This window comes from Pipistrellus hanaki (genome assembly GCF_964339955.1).
Source record: "Pipistrellus hanaki genome assembly, chromosome: 18".
NCBI classification, from domain to species: Eukaryota; Metazoa; Chordata; class Mammalia; order Chiroptera; family Vespertilionidae; genus Pipistrellus; species Pipistrellus hanaki.
Window position 1 is genome coordinate 14,186,621 of NC_140520.1, and position 16,397 is coordinate 14,203,017.

The following is a 16,397-nucleotide window of genomic DNA, read 5'->3' on the forward strand; positions in this document are numbered from 1 at the left end:
CTCCTGGTTCTCTTCTCTCTTCACCCGCTACTCGCAGCCTCCTCTGCTGGTCCCTCCGTGACCTCTCAACACTGGAGTATCCCCAGGCTCAGCCTCGAGCCCTCCTTTCTCCCTTGGTGACCTCATCTCATCTCATGGCTTGAAGCACCAGATTCTCCTCACTCCCCAAAGCACGCCTCAAGCCCACGCATAAGCCCCCGCTGCCCCCTTGGCATGTCCGTGTGAATGCCTGATGAGCACCTCAAATCCCCCAGCTCACACCTGACCTCCTGATCCCCCTGCTCAACCTGTGCTTCCCACAGCCCTTCCCTCTCAGAAATTATCCACTTCAGCCGCACAGGCCAAAAATCTGGGAGTCATATGGATCCACTCTCTCTCACATCCCGTACCCACTACATATGCAGTTCAACTGTCAATGTATATATCAAATCTGATTCCTTTTCACCACTTCCCCGGCTACTGGCCTAGGCCAAGCCTCCATCGCCTCTGCCTGGATCACTCCAACAGAGGTCTAACAGGTCTCCCGGCTTCTCCCCTTCCAACCTGCAGTCCATGCTCAGCACAGCAGCCAGAGGATCCAAATCACCTCCCTCCTCGTTCAAACCCTCCTCTGCCTTCCTTCCTCACTGAAGTGAAAGCCACAGCTAGTTGTCTGGCCTCTGCTACTTTTTGATATTTTTATTTATTTATTTTTAATATATTTTTATTGATTTCAGAGAGGAAGGGAGGGGGAGAATAATAGAAACATCAATGATGAGAGATGATCATCGATTGGCTGCCTCCTGCACACCCCGCACTGGGGATCGAGCCCTGACTGGGAATTGAATTGTGACCTCCTGGTTCATAGGTTGATGCTCAACCCCTGAGCCACTTCTGCTGAGCTGGCCTCTGTGGCTCCATCTCCCACCATTCTCCTGTGCTCACTCTGCTCTGCCAGGTGGCTTCCTGCTGTGCTCCGGATACACCAAGTACACTTCTAGGGCCTGTGCCCTGATAGTCTCACTTATGCCCTGAAGGTCCCTCTCAAAATGACCCCTTTACCAAAGGGGCCTCCCGTAACCACACTCTGAAACAGACAAACTGCCCTCCCACACCCCCCCTTACCCAGTGTCCTGTTTCATTCTCACCACACTCCTCTCTTCCAATCATCTGACGGGTTTGGTTTTTATCTGCCTCCCCTCCTAACATGTAAATCTGAGGACAGCAAACTTCGTTTTGTTCACTGTGGCTTCCCAGCACGTAGCACAGGGCCTGGCACACGAGCAGGAACTCAAATCTTTGCGACGCAAGAGTGACTAAGTGGAGGAGGGGGGTGACGGTGCCCCACCACTCCTGGGAGAACAGGCCACCACGCCGAAGGCTAGTCCCACATCCCGCCTCCCCTCCCTCTCAACACGGGGCCGACCCTCTCTCACCGCTGAGCGTTCTCGCCTTCCACCTCGCCCAGGCCCGTGGCGGGGCTCACCAGGCCGCTCCAGACGCCGCTGGCGTCCCTGGCCCCCAGGGCCTGGTTAATCAGGACCACGGCGGAGAGCATCTCCACAGCCACGAAGAGCTCCTCCTGGCCCAGCTCCTACAACGGGGAGGCGGGGGAGGGGAGGGGTGAATGCCAGGGGCCCACCTGCCATCCTGCCCCCAAGACTCTGCCATCTCCCGGTCTCTATCCCACACCCCATTCACTAACACTCCTACTTAATAGCTGAGAATGCTGGCTGTGTGCTCAATGTGTAAGTATTTCACACATATTATCATTTAATTTTCATGACAAGCCATGAGGTAGGTATCATTAATATCCCCACTTCACAGATGAGCCCATAATCAAGCAATGTAAGTTAACCCATCTGCCCGATTCCAGAGCCCACACTCAACCCATGAGCTCTACCAGCTCCGTTCGGGTCCCTCCTACACACGGAGAACTGCACTGAGACCCGGGCACTCAGACAGGAAGACACGGTGGGCACCGCCACCCTGCACCCCCCACCCCCAAAGGCCCCGGCCCACTTCCCTGCCCAGTCCGCCTCCTTTTTAAACATCTGCTTATGCTCTTCCCTCTGTCTGGAGCACCCTCCTGTCCTCTACAGACAGAATATCGTGAATAATAATAATAATAATAATAATAGCAGCAGCTAACACTTACATGCCATGTTCATTCCTAAGCACATATTAACTCATGAAATATATCACTGTCCCATTTACTATATGGTCACGAGGCTGGAAGTAGCAGAGCTACATGGAAGTCAGTCAGCCTGGCTTGAAAGTCCGCAACCTTAGTCACTATGTTTGCATCACTATAATCTCCTGTGCTGAGGCTGTGCCCTTCCTGAGTCAAGCCTGGAGTCGATGCTCTATAAAAGCCTGGGGGGAGGGGGGGAGCGCGCGCACGTATGATTCTCTTCCTCTCGGCCAGGAAGCCTTCCCAGACTTACTAGCTCTGCTCTCTCCATTTCCCTGGTCTGAAGTCCTATTCCACTTACATCACCTACTCTTCCCTCCCTGTGTCTGTGCCGAGACCCGCTAACACACTGCGAAGAGCCCGCCACCCTGAGGAAGGGCCCCATCACCCCATTTCAGAGCAGCTGTATGGACGGGGGTGAAGTGGGGCAGCAGAGCTGTTCAAAGCACGGGCTGCCAGTACATTGAGCTTAGCATTCGTTCTGCATCGCCAGTCACATCTATGTTGGGCAAGGTACTTAACCTCTGCACCTCAGTTTCCTCATCTCTAAATGGAAATACTTACCTTATAGGTTTCTTTGAAGGAATATACGAGTGTGTAAAACAGTTTTTGCTCGGTGTAACTATTATACTATACTCAGGGGGGCAAGCCTGGTCTCCCTCCTTCCTCCCCTAATCTCTACTAGCCCCTGAGGGACCCTCAGAGGGTGCTCTGGGCTGACGGCCTGATCCCCACATTTCTGGGGCTTACCCCCTGCTGCTGCCGCTGGAGCACGGCCAGCTCCTGCTGGTACATTGCCGAGGCAAAGGCATACACAGGAGGCAGCTGGGCTTCAGGGCACATCAGCTCCTTCACGGTGTCAGCTGCCACCCCCTTCTGGATGGCGTTGTTGATCCTCCGCACAGCCTGGAGCACTGCAGGGAGGGACAGGAGAGCTGCACGGGCTGGCCATTCGGAGCCGTGTCACCTCTCCTGGCCAATTAGGGTCTGCTGGGGACCTCCGAGCGGTAATGGCTTTGTAGCTACTCTTGAGACCTATTCTGCTAGGTTCAAAATGTGTTTCTAAAGGCTCAGGAGGAATGGGGGTGGATCACTTTAAGAAGAGGCTCTGGAAGAAGCAATGTGTGAGGACTAGAAGCTGAGTAGCTCAGCAGGTAACACGGAGTGGTTGCCGTGCAGAGATGAGTGCTTTAGGTGGAGAGCATAACACTGACAGGAAGCTACGAGCATGACGAAAATGAGTCAGTCAAAGGGTTCAGGGTGGATCAAATCTGGATGACAAAACAGAGTAGTAAAAAACCAGCTCCAAGGTGGAGCCATCTGGGCAGTAAAGGGCAGGAGTAAGCAGAAAAGGAGGCATGGTGCATCAGTGTGGTTTTAGCTTTGAAACACTGGGACTTATGGGCGCTGGCATCAAGGAGCACACAAGCCACTGGGGAGAAAGAAGGATACAAAAACACCCACAGTGCATTGCTGTCACTGCATCAGGGAGATCACTACATGTCAGGAGGCAAAGGAACGATAGCAAGTTGAAACCATCAAAATGCCTGGAAGTTTGCCTCCCCTGGGAGGACAGCCTGGTGCGGTACTGCCACTATGTCGAAGGCCTTACTGAACGTATCTTAGTGTCCCTCCCAGCACCAGGAACAGGGCACACTATGTGGGAGAAGAGAGAAGTGCCTTGCCAGGATGGAACACCAGGCAGCAGTCTGCCCCGCGCTACAGAAACTGGCAGAGGGTGAGATTCTCTTCCAAGAGCCTGTGATACATCCGGGCCAGACCTCAGCCTGGAGAGGACTCACTGGCTTGTTCTTGATCGCCCTTCATGTTGGCAACAGCCACACCAGCTTGAATCTCCTCCTTTTCCAGAAGCTCCACGAGGCCCAGCTCCTGGAAGAGGAAGAGAAGCAGTAGAAAGAGCCCTCCAGGAGCCAGGAGCACGCTTTAGGAGCTGTCAGCGTGAGCTCCTAGACCCACCCAGTCACCCACCGTCCTTGCCACCGCTTGTCCGTATTAACCCATCTCTAACCCCTGGCAACCTATTACCCAGCAAACATCCGAAATAACAACACAGGCAGCACAAATATAAATAGTGCCAGGGAGAAAGTCAACAGCATTGACAATGAGAGTACTAAACTGAGGTCCCAATTCAGCAGTCAGGGAGCCTAACACTACCTATTGAACTGCCGCTAGGTCCCCCAGTCACTTGGAGATTATCAGAGAACAGAACCTGATCAGGCTAATCCAGTGGTCGGCAAACTCATTAGTCAACAGAGCCAAATATCAACAGTACAACGATTAAAATTTCTTTCTTTTTTTTTTTTAAGAGAATTATACTATATATATCATTTCTTCTTCTTTTTTTAAAATATATTTTATTGATTTTTTGCAGAGAGGAAGAGAGAGGGATAGAGAGTTAGAAACATCGATGAGAGAGAGACATTGATCAGCTGCCTCCTGCACACCCCTACTGGGGATGTGCCCGCAACCAAGGTACATGCCCTTGACCGGAATCAAACCCGGGACCTTTTCAGTCCACAGACCGATGCTCTATCCATTGAGCCAAACCGGTTTTGGCTGAAATTTCTTTTGAGAGCAAAATTTTTTAAACTTAAACTTCTAATGCTACTTCTTCAAAACAGACTTGCCCAGGTCATGGTATTTTGTGGAAGAGCCACACTCAAGGGGCCAAAGAGTCGCATGTGGCTTGCGAGCTGCAGTTTGCCGACCACGGGGCTAGTCCATTAAGCTTTGGGGTGACTTAAACATGTCGTCAGCACTTACTGGATACAAAGACTTGACAGAGGGGATACCTAAGTATGAGGCCCTCCCCACCCTACAGTCAGAGGAAGGAGCAGGTGACAGACGGAGCCTGACCTGTGCTTTCTGCTCTCTGTCTGAGCTCAGCTGGTCCAGGTACCAGTCTGCAAACTCTCTCCTCACCCCTCGCAGGGCCAGGACAGGGTCTTGAAGGGCCTCAAGTAAGGCTTCAGGGCTCTGCCGTTCCAGGGCATCATCAACAACTTCCAGAGCCCCGTGGACTGAAAAGACAAGACTCCATAATGGACAGTGTGGGGAAGCCCCCTGCCCCCATCCCCAGCCCAGCCCTAGAAGTCTGCCCTCTTCCCCTGGCCCAGTTACCCGCCCTCCTGCTTCCTGAGTTCCTGGGCCCAACTAATCCAGCCCAAATTCTGCAGCTTGATCTGCACAGCTTTTCCCAGACCTTGAGCCCACCCCTCCTGCCCTGATCTCCTCCCCATCCATGTTCCACATCCCCTCCTGGAAAGACCCCATGGTCCTCTCTATGAATCTTCATTCCAACATGAGCCCCCTTGACAGATACTGATAGCGGTAAAGTAGAGCACACACTGCCTTGACTCTGATCTTTCCCTGAGATGAGAGTTGGTCCCATTGAGGCCATAGGGCCTTCTGGCCTGAGAACCATCCCACACCTCCTGATGCAGGAGCTCACCCTGGGAGCTTTCCCCTTCGGCCCTCCCGGCCCATCTCTCTTACCATTGACATGGTTGATGTTGCCCTGGATTTCCGCCTGAGTTAGGTAGCAGTCATAGATGTCCTGGCTTTCTCCATCATTCTGCAAATACAACACTGCAAGGGGAACCTGGGAAAGCCGATTCCAATTTCCCCTCCTCCTTCCTCCCTGTCTATACCTATTTCTTCTTCTGGAGGCCTTCCCAAGGCCAAAAGTCAACCTGGTAGGGAGGAATCTGGGGAAATTGTGGGGTCCAACCCTCTGGCACTGACACAGTTAAGTCAAACCAACCTTTGGAATCCCCAGCCCAATCTCATTCCGTTCTACATTCCAGAGTCTCTCTCTCTCAGCCCTCACTGAAGCTCCATCTCCCCTCTCTCCCCCAGAACCTCTTTTCCTATCTTATCTTTTGAATTCTCATTATTCTCCCGAGTTCCTCTCCTATTTCTCTAAAATAACTGACAAGTTTGTTTCTCTAAGCAACTTTGGAACGTAGAAACAGAACACACAGGAGTCCTGGTTTCACTCAGGTTTTCTAAGCCACCCAGCTTCTTAGCCCCTGCATTCCAAGGTTCCTCCTTACGCAGTTCCTGGCATTGGCAGCCTTCTCCATCTTGGCCTGGGCCAGCAGCTCCTGGTAGATGACTGCCAAAGGCTCTCGAAGGTTCTCCAGCAGAGCACAGGGATTCTGCAAGGCAGCCAGGGTGTCCTCGACCACCCCTCGCTCCACTGCCTCATTGATAGCAAGAACAGCTGCATGGACTGGTAGGGGCCACGGAATCAAGGTCAGAACACACTCAGCCCAGCTGCAAGCTACTCTGACATCATCCCTTTTCCATCCACAAAGGCCACGCAAACCAGGATGAGAGGTATCCTGAATCCACCCGAGAGCTGTGAGGCTCAGAGTCCTCCCATTCTCACCGAGCCTACCCTCAGCCGAGCAGAGCCCAGTCCCTACCTGCAGCCTCATCCACTGAGAGCTCGTTGGCCAGGATGCCCCCGATTTTGCTGAAGGCAGGCAGCTGAAGGCCGTATTTGGCAAGTTCAGAGGCCATGTTGCTGAGTTCCTCAGCTGCAATGATACCACAGGTGTCCTCCATCAGGCCCAGAACCCCCAGGAGCTGGCCCAGAACCGTGGTGGTTGGGAAGGAACTGGGCTTACCTGTGAATTTCACTTTCCCGTATAGATCATGGATCTGAGGGGCCAATCCCAGCCGGAAGAGGAATAGACTGGGAAAGAATGGAAAGCATTGGAACCTATTCATTTTGACATGCTGCCCACATGGGCTTGCAGGAGACCTGGGGATGAAGACCTCTCAATGCTTGCTCTCAAGTCACCCCCAATCCACAGAAAGAGATTGCTGGAAGTCAGCCCAAGGTAACTGTTATAAAAGAGTAACAAGGTGCTGTGGAGATCTGGGGATTGGGAAGGCTTTACAGGTAAGGGCAGATAGCAATAGCGGGTCACCGGATGGAGATGGAGAGTGGGAAGAGCATAATGAAGAGATTTAAGACACAGAGGCTTGAAAGGACATTGGAAATTAAGCCAGGAAGTGATGACAGGCGGGACACAGGCACTGGTCAATCATTCACACCAAATTGCTCTTATGGGTCACGTGTCACCAGCTGAAGGCCTTTCCCTGGATGCTCTTTTCCTTCACCCACACAGGTCATGCATAAGTGTCCCACAAACATGCACACGCATCTAAACACAAACACACAGATCTAAAACCTTCCTCTCCTGGGATGTGCTCCCCATGGTCTACCCTCCATCCTTCCTGCTACAGCATTTGCTGCTGTCAGTTGTTGGCTGCAGCCACCTAGAGCAATCAGGTTGATAGTTTGGGGTCTCTCACCTGAGTGCATGGATGCAGTAGACCACTCGGGGCATGTTCTTCTTGTCGTAGATGTCCGTGGTCTCTGGGAAGAATGTCTGGAGGGGAAACTAGCAGTTACTGACACAGGGCACCTTTGAGCACCACCAGATATGGAGAGAGGGGGCTGAGGAATGGCTCTTCCTCTCCAACCTGGGAGTGTGCTCCTTGTTGCCTGGGGCTTCTAGGTCAGTCCCCCCCAACCACCAACAGCCAGCCCAGTGTAAAAGGCTACAGTGACACATACTACGCCAAGACCCAGTCACAGACACACAGCCCCAAGAACTTAAAGTCTTAGATTAAGTTAGCTTAGAAAACACATGGAGACTGGCCGACATGACACAGTGGTTGAGCATCAACCTATGAACCAGGAGATCACGGTTGGATTCCTGATCAGGGCCCAGGCCCAGGTTGTGGGCTCGATCCCCAAAAGGGGGTGCAAAGGAGGCAGCCCATCAGTGATTCTCTCATCATTGATGTTTCTATTTCTCTCCTCCCTTCCTCTCTGAAATCAATAAAAATATATTTAAAATAGAAAACACATGGAGATGAAGGCTAAAGGGCCCCAGGGAGATAAAGTGGATATGCATGGGGGGGGGGGGGGCGCGCGTGCGCACTGGTGAATAGTAAAGATGAACCCCAATCTTGAGGCCCAGTGTTACCGAAGGCAGACCGATGTGGGCTATTGCAGAGAGCCAAAAATTGATGTTGTCTGTGTGACGGAAATGCAAGCCAGTTGCCTGAAAGGGAACAAAAGAGAAGAGAATCCATTGCCACCGTTGTCAGAGTCCCCTATGAGCAGAGCTAAGACCACAGCCTGGAGATTCAAGTGGCTGGAGGAGCCAGAGGTCCTGCCCCATCTTCCCACACAGAGAAACACACAGCAACAGGAATCACCAGGAATGGGTGACCCAGAGGGATATTTGAGAAGGATGGCACATGGGTGGGATTAACAATCTTGTAAGGCTTCCTAGAAAAGGCGAGTGCAGAACTGGGATGGGAAGGGGGCAGGTTGGGCTGGCCAGGGCATGGGAAGGAGCACTGTGCCCAGGAAGTACCTTCAGGTGGCAAAGTCCACCAGCCTCGAACTGTACACAAACTGTAGGTAGAAAAGTCTTCTTGGAGCCGAGACCGGTTTGGCTCAATGGATAGAGCGTCGGCTTGGGGACTGAAGGGTCCCGGGTTCTATTCCGGTCAAGGGCATGTACCTTGGTTGCGGGCATATCCCCAGTAGGGGGTGTGCAAGAGGCAGCTGATCGAAGAGGCAGCTGATCGATGACTCTCTCTCATCGATGTTTCTAACTCTCTATCTCTCTCCCTTCCTCTCTGTACAAAATCAATAAAATATATTTAAAAAAAAGAAAAAAGAAAAAAGAAAAGTCTTCTTGGAAATTCTCATGCTAGGGGGAATCTCAAAACCCAACTATCAAGTGTCCCTTGCTAAGGATACCGTATACTGCCTGACTGGGAAACATCAACTGATACCTGTTGTCCCATTGTGGTGATTAGGAGCACTCTTTTCATACTCAAAAAGTATCCAGGTTTGGACAATACGTTATATGGTCACTCTACTCTCACAGCTTTGAGGAGGAGCAACTTGAGGGGAAGAAGATAAAGGTAGAGACCGCTGTTCCTCACCCGGTACCGCAGCTGCTCCATATCGTAGATCTTCTTCAAGGGAACCACGGAGGGTGCAAAACGGTGGCCCAGCTTGGCCAGCAGCACTCCGTTCCGGAGGTTCTCCTCCAGCTCCACCGGGGGAGGCAGCTCCTCCTTCAGGCAGGCCTCCATCCAGCTGAGAGCACAAGAGCGCGGGAGCACCTTCTCACCCGCCCTGGCAGCCACCCCATTCATACTCTTTCCACATGGCCCAGCAGTCATGCTCCTTGATATTTGCCCAAAGCAGTTGACACTTATGTCCACATAAAAGCCTGCGCACGGATGTTTATAACAGTTTTAATCATAAGTGTCCAAACTTGTAAGCAACCAATAGGGGAATGGATTAATAAACTGGTACAGTACATCCAGACAATGGAGTATTACTCATTGATAATAAGAAATGAGCTATCAAGTCATGAAAAGACACGGAGGAATCTTAATGCACATCCTATATAACGAAAGGGTGATATGAAAATTGGCGGTGGAACCACCAGAACGACTGCTCGACCAGTCACTCTGAGACCTCTCGGTCTGGTCTGTCCCCCTGGCCGGCAGGCTCTGATCGCCCAATGGCGAACAGGGAACCAGGGGCGGGTGGTGGGGAATGCGGGCAGTGCCAGGCCATGGCCCCCGCCCCGCCAGTCACCCCACACACAGAGGGGAACCCATGGCAGGGGTGGAGCTGGCGAGTGGGCGGGGACGGCCGACCTCTAGGTCCCTTCCCCCTGCCTGTCAGGCTCCAATTGCCCAATTGCCCGAATGGGGAACTGGGAGTGGGTGGTGGCATAGGGAAGGGCCAGCTGCAGGCAGCTGGGGAAGATGGCCCAGATCGCAGGTCAGGCCTAGGGACCATACCCATGAACAAATGTCATGCACCAGGCCCCTAGTTACTAAATAAAAGATGCCAATCTGAAAAGGCTTCATACTATATGATTACGAGAACATGACATTCTGGAAAAGGCAAAACTATGGAGACAATAAAATGATCAGTGGTTACTAGGGGTTGAAGAGGAGGGAGAGGCAAATAGGTGGAACACAGAGGATCTGGTAATAACGGTGGATACATTGCCATTAAACATCTGTCCAAACCCACAGAACACACAACACCAACAGGAAGTCCTAATGGGTCTTCTGGGTGATGATGATGTGTCAGTTTAGCTGCATCAATCATCAATTGTAACAAATGTACCACTCTTGTGGGGAATGTTGACAATGGGGCATGTGTGGGGGCAGGAGGTATATGGGAAATCTCTGTATCTTCCTCTCAGTTTTACTGTGAACTGAAAACTATAAAGTCAAAAATAATAAAGACTTTGTTTTTTTTTTTTTAAGATGCTGTTTCAATTCTCCCTTTCCCACAGAATGGACTCTTGTCTTTTTGCGTTTGCTTTGGGGGCAGGTGCCTGGGGTGGGCAGGGTAGGAAAGGGAGACCAGAAAGAGGCAGCCCCTCTGCTCACCGCTTGGCTTCCTCCAGCCGGCACAGGTACTGATAGGCAACGTTCTGCCGCCTCTGCTCGTCCATCTCCTCAGCGGTGAGGCGCTCATCTGCGGAGGGCAGGACAGGCCAACGAAGGGAGCGTTACACAGAGGCCATGGCAGCTCTGCTCAGAGACCAGAAGCATCTCCCAAACATGTTTCCCATCTCCCAGCACAACCCAACTCCAATCTTCTGCTCCCAGCCAGGAAAGCTCTTCTAGTCAGCACCCTGCGAAAGGGCGGCCTTTGAACCCTGTATGAGGGGGATCTGGCCTGTATCGGAGGCGTTGCTCCCATTCCTCGTCAGTCTTTCTAACCTCCTCCTTCCTGAGTCTACATGGACCTTCTCTCAGGACCTCCCGGCTGGGATATCCAGATCCCTCCTTGGCTGGCAAATTAGCCTCTTATTTTTTCCCTAATTAATTCTCAGTTCTCCAAGAACTGTCTTGTGTCAACCTCCTTCAGTACTCTTCCTGAGGCTAGGTTAACAGAGCCCACTGGGCTCATCATGCAACGGCCATTCATTCACTCATTCAGTCAATGCCTCCTAGACGTCAGTCACTAGGCTAGGGGACCACTACTCTCAAGAATACAGATATAGCCGAAGCCGGTTTGGCTCAGTGGTAGAGCGTCGGTCTGCAGACTGAAAGGTCTCGGGTTCGATTCCGGGCAAGGGCATGTACATTGGTTGCGGGCACATCCCCGGTAGAGGGTGTGCAAGAGGCAGCTGGTCGATGTTTCTCTCTCATCAACATTTCTAGCTATCTCTCTCCCTTCCTTTCTGTAAAAAATCAATAAAATATATTAAATAAATAAATAAGTAAATAAACTTCAGCCTAATATGTTAAGTGTGATTATAGCCCATGTATGGTTTATACAAGCAGAAGAAGCCAAGGATTCTACCTTTGAGTAGAATCTTAATGAACAGGTGAAAAGGGCAAAGAGGCATTTCAATGGAGAGAAACACGTGAAAAAGGCCATTCACCTGGGATTAAGTGGAAGGACAAAGAATTTTAAAAGATCCCAAAGGTATCTTTATTCTCCTTTTTGGTACAGGTCACTTGAGGAGGAAATAATCTCCAAGCTAAATAAAATGCAGACAATACTCTGACCCCCAAACTCAAGAATAGGGGCTCCCTTAAAAGAGACAGCATTCATAGTCTGCCTTAGCCACAGCCTCCCTTTATCCTTCTTCCTTCTCTCCCTCATCCCTCTGGTCTCCTTAGAGAAGACAATACAAAATTAGATATGTCTTTTCATTATATCCTATATAATAAAAGCCTAATATGCTAAGTGTCCAGTAATCTGGTCAGCCACTCAACCAATCAAAGCATAATATACTAATGATATGCTAAGGCCACTCAACTGCTCGCTATGACATGTATTGACCACCAGAGGGCAGACACTCTGATCGGTAAGTTAACTGGGGTCTGGTCAAGAGGGGCCAGACACGTCCTAGAGTCCTCCTGTAGTTCCTCCCCAACTCCTGCTTTCTTCCTTGGCCCCCATCATGCACCAGTGAGGTCCCTCAGCCTGGCCTGCGCCCTCTCACAATCTAGGCTGAGGGCCCCCCCCCCCCCCCCCCCGCCCAAGAGCATGAATTTCGTGCACTAGGCCTCTAGTGTATATGTGTGTGTGTGTGTGTGTGTGTGTGTGTGTATACATATATATATTTTTATTATTATTTTTTTTTTATTTTTTTATTTTTTTACTGATTTCAGAGAGGGAGAGGGAAACAGATACATCAACAATGAAAATCATTGATTGGTTGCCTCCTACCCGCCCTCCCCCTCCCCCCACTGGGACCAAGACAGAAACCACCAGGCATTTTCCCTGATCAGGAATCAAACTGTCAAACAGTGACTTCCTGCTTCACAGGTCAAAGCTCAACCACCGAGCCACACCTGCTGGACTCAATCTGTCTTTGATTCAGTACCTAATGTCATTCCCACTCTTTATCATATTTCTTCTCTATATTGTATATCCTGCAATTATTTGGGAGAGGGGCAGGGCTTATTTGAATTGGCAGTTAAGCAAGTTAAAACACACACACATGTTCAAATTTGAAAGCACCAGCCAACTGCAGGAAATCCATCAGTTCCTCCAATGGGGTGTATAAGGAATAAGTGTTGGTTGCTAAGCATGGAAAATAAACCAGCAAGTGAATGATATCATCTCAGAGTTATGAATCGAGGACTATGAGACATGGGCAGGGCTTTGTACACACAGAGTCTAAATAAATATGTATCAGTCTTCCTGCCCTACTCATGTCTGGAGCTAGCTTTCCTTCAACATCGGTGGACATGGAATTTGTTTTTTTAATCCCAATGGAGAGGAAGGAGGAACTGCTGCCTTTTATTCAGGAGGTCTGCTGGAAACCTTTCTGCTGCCCCATCCTTCTCATCCCCGTCTCTTTCTAAAACGGTGTTTTTGAAAGTGTGGTTCATGGACGTACTGGCGCTAAAGCTCTGGGATAGGGCTCATGAATTTGCATTTTAAACAAGCTCCCCAGATAGTTCTGACACCCTAAAGTTTGAGAGGCATTGAGAGGCATTGTCTGGAAAAGGCTTCAAAAAACCAAGGAGCCCCTATAGGGAGAAAAAACAACTTTCCTCCCACTTTCTAAGTCCTTCTGGCTGGGCTAAGAATCAAATTAACACGAGACAGGTTAACAGGAGAAGTTTCTTATGGATGTACATGCCATAAGAATATGAGGCCCAAGGAGGCATGGGGCAGTTGAGGCTTATATGTCTGGGACTGCAAACAGAAATTAGGTAAGTCACGGGTAGATGAAAAAGAGCAAACATGTGGTAAACAAATTCTTGCTGGGCCACCCAGAAACAAGGGTACACACAGGGAATTCAACAAATAGGCTTAACTGGATTTCTCTCTATCACCATTAGCTTATATATTAACCAAGTTTTTCGGAATTCTTCAAGTGGGTAAGGAGAGAGGGTCATAGGTTCTTTCTGAGTCTTGTGTTCCTTAATAACTAGCTTAAAACCAATATCCCAAAAGGCATATTTTAGGGTGGCAAAACTAGTCTCCCTCACCTCTCCCCCCTCACCCCCACCCCCTCCAGCGTCCAGTCCCCTAGCAGCGCCTCACAAGCAGCGCAGCCATCAGTAACTGCTGAATTGTAAGGTGTCATCCAGACCACCTACCTACATTTTCTCAAGCTGTAGGAGCCCTAGAACTTGGGAATAAGGGAGAAAACCCTCTGTAAGCACAGAAATCGGGGAAGTTTTGCTGCTCAGGGCTTCATTCCTGCCCGCGGGAGTCCGGACCCAGGGCTCCCTCCCCACTGAACTCAGCCCCGCCGGCCTTGGACTGGGAGACCCCGCGCCCAGCCCCGCCCCAACCTCTCCCAGGGCCACGGCGTCCCTGAGGGGGCACAGCGCCGCGGGGCCCTCCTCGGCCACTGCTGACACTCACAGACCGCCCGGCCAGGGCCCGCGCCTCTCCCTTCCATGTTTTTCCTTCTCCAGGTTTGAATCTCCCGCCGCGCCGCCACAGCACCTCACCGTCACCAAGTCCCACCGAGCACTTCCGGTATGCGCGCAGGGAACCCTGGGATTGTAGTTTAGAGGCGCGCCGCCCTTGTGCTCCCCTCCAAGCGATACCTGGGTTGCTGTTCCTCCAGGGCTCCTTAGTTACTAAACCATCTTAAGTAGCCCCTACCCTTGCCCTCGCCTTTATTATTTCATCCCAGTATGTTCATGAACCTCGCTCCGCTTCCTATTGTATTTTTTGATCCCGCTAACTTGATGACCTGCTTGGGTGGTGTAGGTGCACAGATAAGTAAGCACAGGAAATGCCCTAACGAAGCTTGCTGTTCTGGAATGAGTGACAAACATAGAGTCAAATAAATTAGAGGTCAGTGATACACAAAGGATAAGAGTTAGCTGCTGTAATAAAGAGCCGTGAAGGAGAGGAAGACTTCCTGGAGGTGACAGCTGATTTGGGTTGAAAAGTTAAAAAGGATTTAAGAGACTGAGGAATTTCAGTCAATAGAAACAGCATGTGCAAAAGCAAGGAGGTGAGTTCAGGAAATTAAAATCGGTTCAGTTTTATAGGAGAACAGAGCTCAGCCAGGGAGATGCAGGAAGTAAGCCAGAAGAGAGAGGCACAGAACCAGATCCTGCAGGCCCGTGGGCACCATGGTCTGGGGAGCAGTCATGTGCCAAAAAACACTGTAGACATAGCTCAGAGCCAGATTTATATTTTACCAAGATTTGCAGCAGAGGCTTGAAGGGAAGTGAGGCTAGGGACAGAGACCAATTGGGAGTTTATTGCAACAGCACAGATGAGAGAAAATAAGGGTCTGAACAAATAAAAACAATTATAACTACAACTATACTGAAAAAATGTTTTGTTAGTTTTTTTATATATATATATTACCATCTGGTATTTCTACTTTTGCCCTTCTCCCCATACTGTGTTCAAGCAGCTAGGCAGCCTAGGTTCAGAGTCTCAGGGGAGAAATGTGAAGGGGAAAAAAAACACTATCCAAACCTTCAGAGAAACAGAGGAGACTCAGCGCTGAGACAAAACCCTTTGGGAGATGGGGGTTTGAAGAGAGTGAGTATTCTCTGAGACCAGAAGCACCGCGCTCCGCCCCCCCCCCTCCCCCCATGCCCTCCACCACCAGCACTGGAGGGGGTAGAGGAGGGATATAGGGAGAATCTAGATGATGGTGGCTCCTGGTGATAAAGATCCCACTCCCTGCTTCCTGGGAAGGCCTGGAGGAGCACAGGACCCTGAGAAGGAACAGTTGCATAACCAGCCAGGCAGCTGTGGCTTTAGCCTGTTGTGCAGAAATTACCCAACCCAGCCAGAAAGGAAGTACCTAGAAAACTTGCTCCCTCTTCTGGTCGTGAGGAGGTCCCTGAGCCCGAAAGGCTAGGCAGATGAGAAGAAAGGAGATGTCAGTGGAGAGCAAATAGGTGGCCAAAGACCAGATGGGCCTCCCCTCTTAAGTCTTAGCACCCATACTTCCCCTAACTTGGACTCTACCTCAGGAGAGAAGAGGAGGCAAACCAAACGGACTCACATTGTTTCCACCACCCCAGTGGACCAGGAGCTTGAAACAGGAACTAAGTAGAGATGTGGTCTCAAATACCAGAGTTATAGACCATCACATTAATATGCATTGAGTGCTTATTATAGGTTGGTACTATATTTAGCGCCATTTTATAAGCACCATCTTATTTGATCTTCACAGTATAGATGAGGAAACCGAGGCTTAGAACTGTCACACAGTTAGAAACTGGTACAGCCAAGATTTAAACTCAGTCCAACACTAAGCTTGAGTTCTTTTTCTTTTTCAAATTCATTTATTGTTATGGATTTTTTTTTGGTTTTTTTTATTGATTTTTTAAAGAGAGAGAGAAAGTGATTTGTTGTTCCACTTATTTATGAATTCATTGGTTGATTCTTGTATGTGCCCTGACTGGGGATCGGACTCACAACCTTGGCATATTGGGATGATGTTTAATCAACTGAGCTACCCAGCCACAGCCTCCAAGCTTGAGTTCTTAACCACTATATACTATACCATTTTCAAGGCTATGGCTATGAGACTGCAGAGGAGAGGGTTTCAGAAGTAGAACCAATATGGTTGAGAGCTAGAGAGGGGGGAGTCGTGGGTTTCTACCATGTTTCCAGCTTGGAGAGCAGGAGCATAGAATGGGTAGATTTGAGGAACTAGGAATTTTGCCT

At 50.2% G+C, this 16,397-nt stretch overlaps 2 protein-coding genes across 3 annotated transcripts in view; one reads left to right on the plus strand and one right to left on the minus strand.

Moving 5' to 3' along the window:
- The window catches only part of IQGAP3 (IQ motif containing GTPase activating protein 3), a 34,727-nt gene extending 20,511 nt beyond the window's left edge, over positions 1-14,216 (minus strand). The window contains exons 1-13 of one of the 2 annotated variants that reach the window (XM_084866686.1): positions 14,112-14,216; positions 10,658-10,745; positions 9,179-9,335; positions 8,203-8,280; positions 7,523-7,599; positions 6,829-6,896; positions 6,625-6,738; positions 6,250-6,428; positions 5,690-5,768; positions 5,051-5,214; positions 3,976-4,063; positions 2,924-3,087; positions 1,416-1,573 (exon numbers count right to left, since the gene is read on the minus strand). In XM_084866686.1, coding sequence (XP_084722812.1) covers positions 1,416-1,573; positions 2,924-3,087; positions 3,976-4,063; positions 5,051-5,214; positions 5,690-5,768; positions 6,250-6,428; positions 6,625-6,738; positions 6,829-6,896; positions 7,523-7,599; positions 8,203-8,280; positions 9,179-9,335; positions 10,658-10,745; positions 14,112-14,148 — 1,451 coding nt within the window. In that variant the 5' untranslated portion in view covers positions 14,149-14,216. Of the gene's footprint in view, positions 1-1,415; positions 1,574-2,923; positions 3,088-3,975; positions 4,064-5,050; positions 5,215-5,689; positions 5,769-6,249; positions 6,429-6,624; positions 6,739-6,828; positions 6,897-7,522; positions 7,600-8,157; positions 8,281-9,178; positions 9,336-10,657; positions 10,746-14,111 lie in introns of both variants that reach the window. The other variant, XM_084866685.1, reaches the window with a different exon arrangement.
- Positions 1-16,397, plus strand: part of METTL25B (methyltransferase like 25B) — a 158,838-nt gene that overhangs the window by 20,608 nt on the left and 121,833 nt on the right. The gene's annotated exons all lie outside the window — the stretch shown is intronic.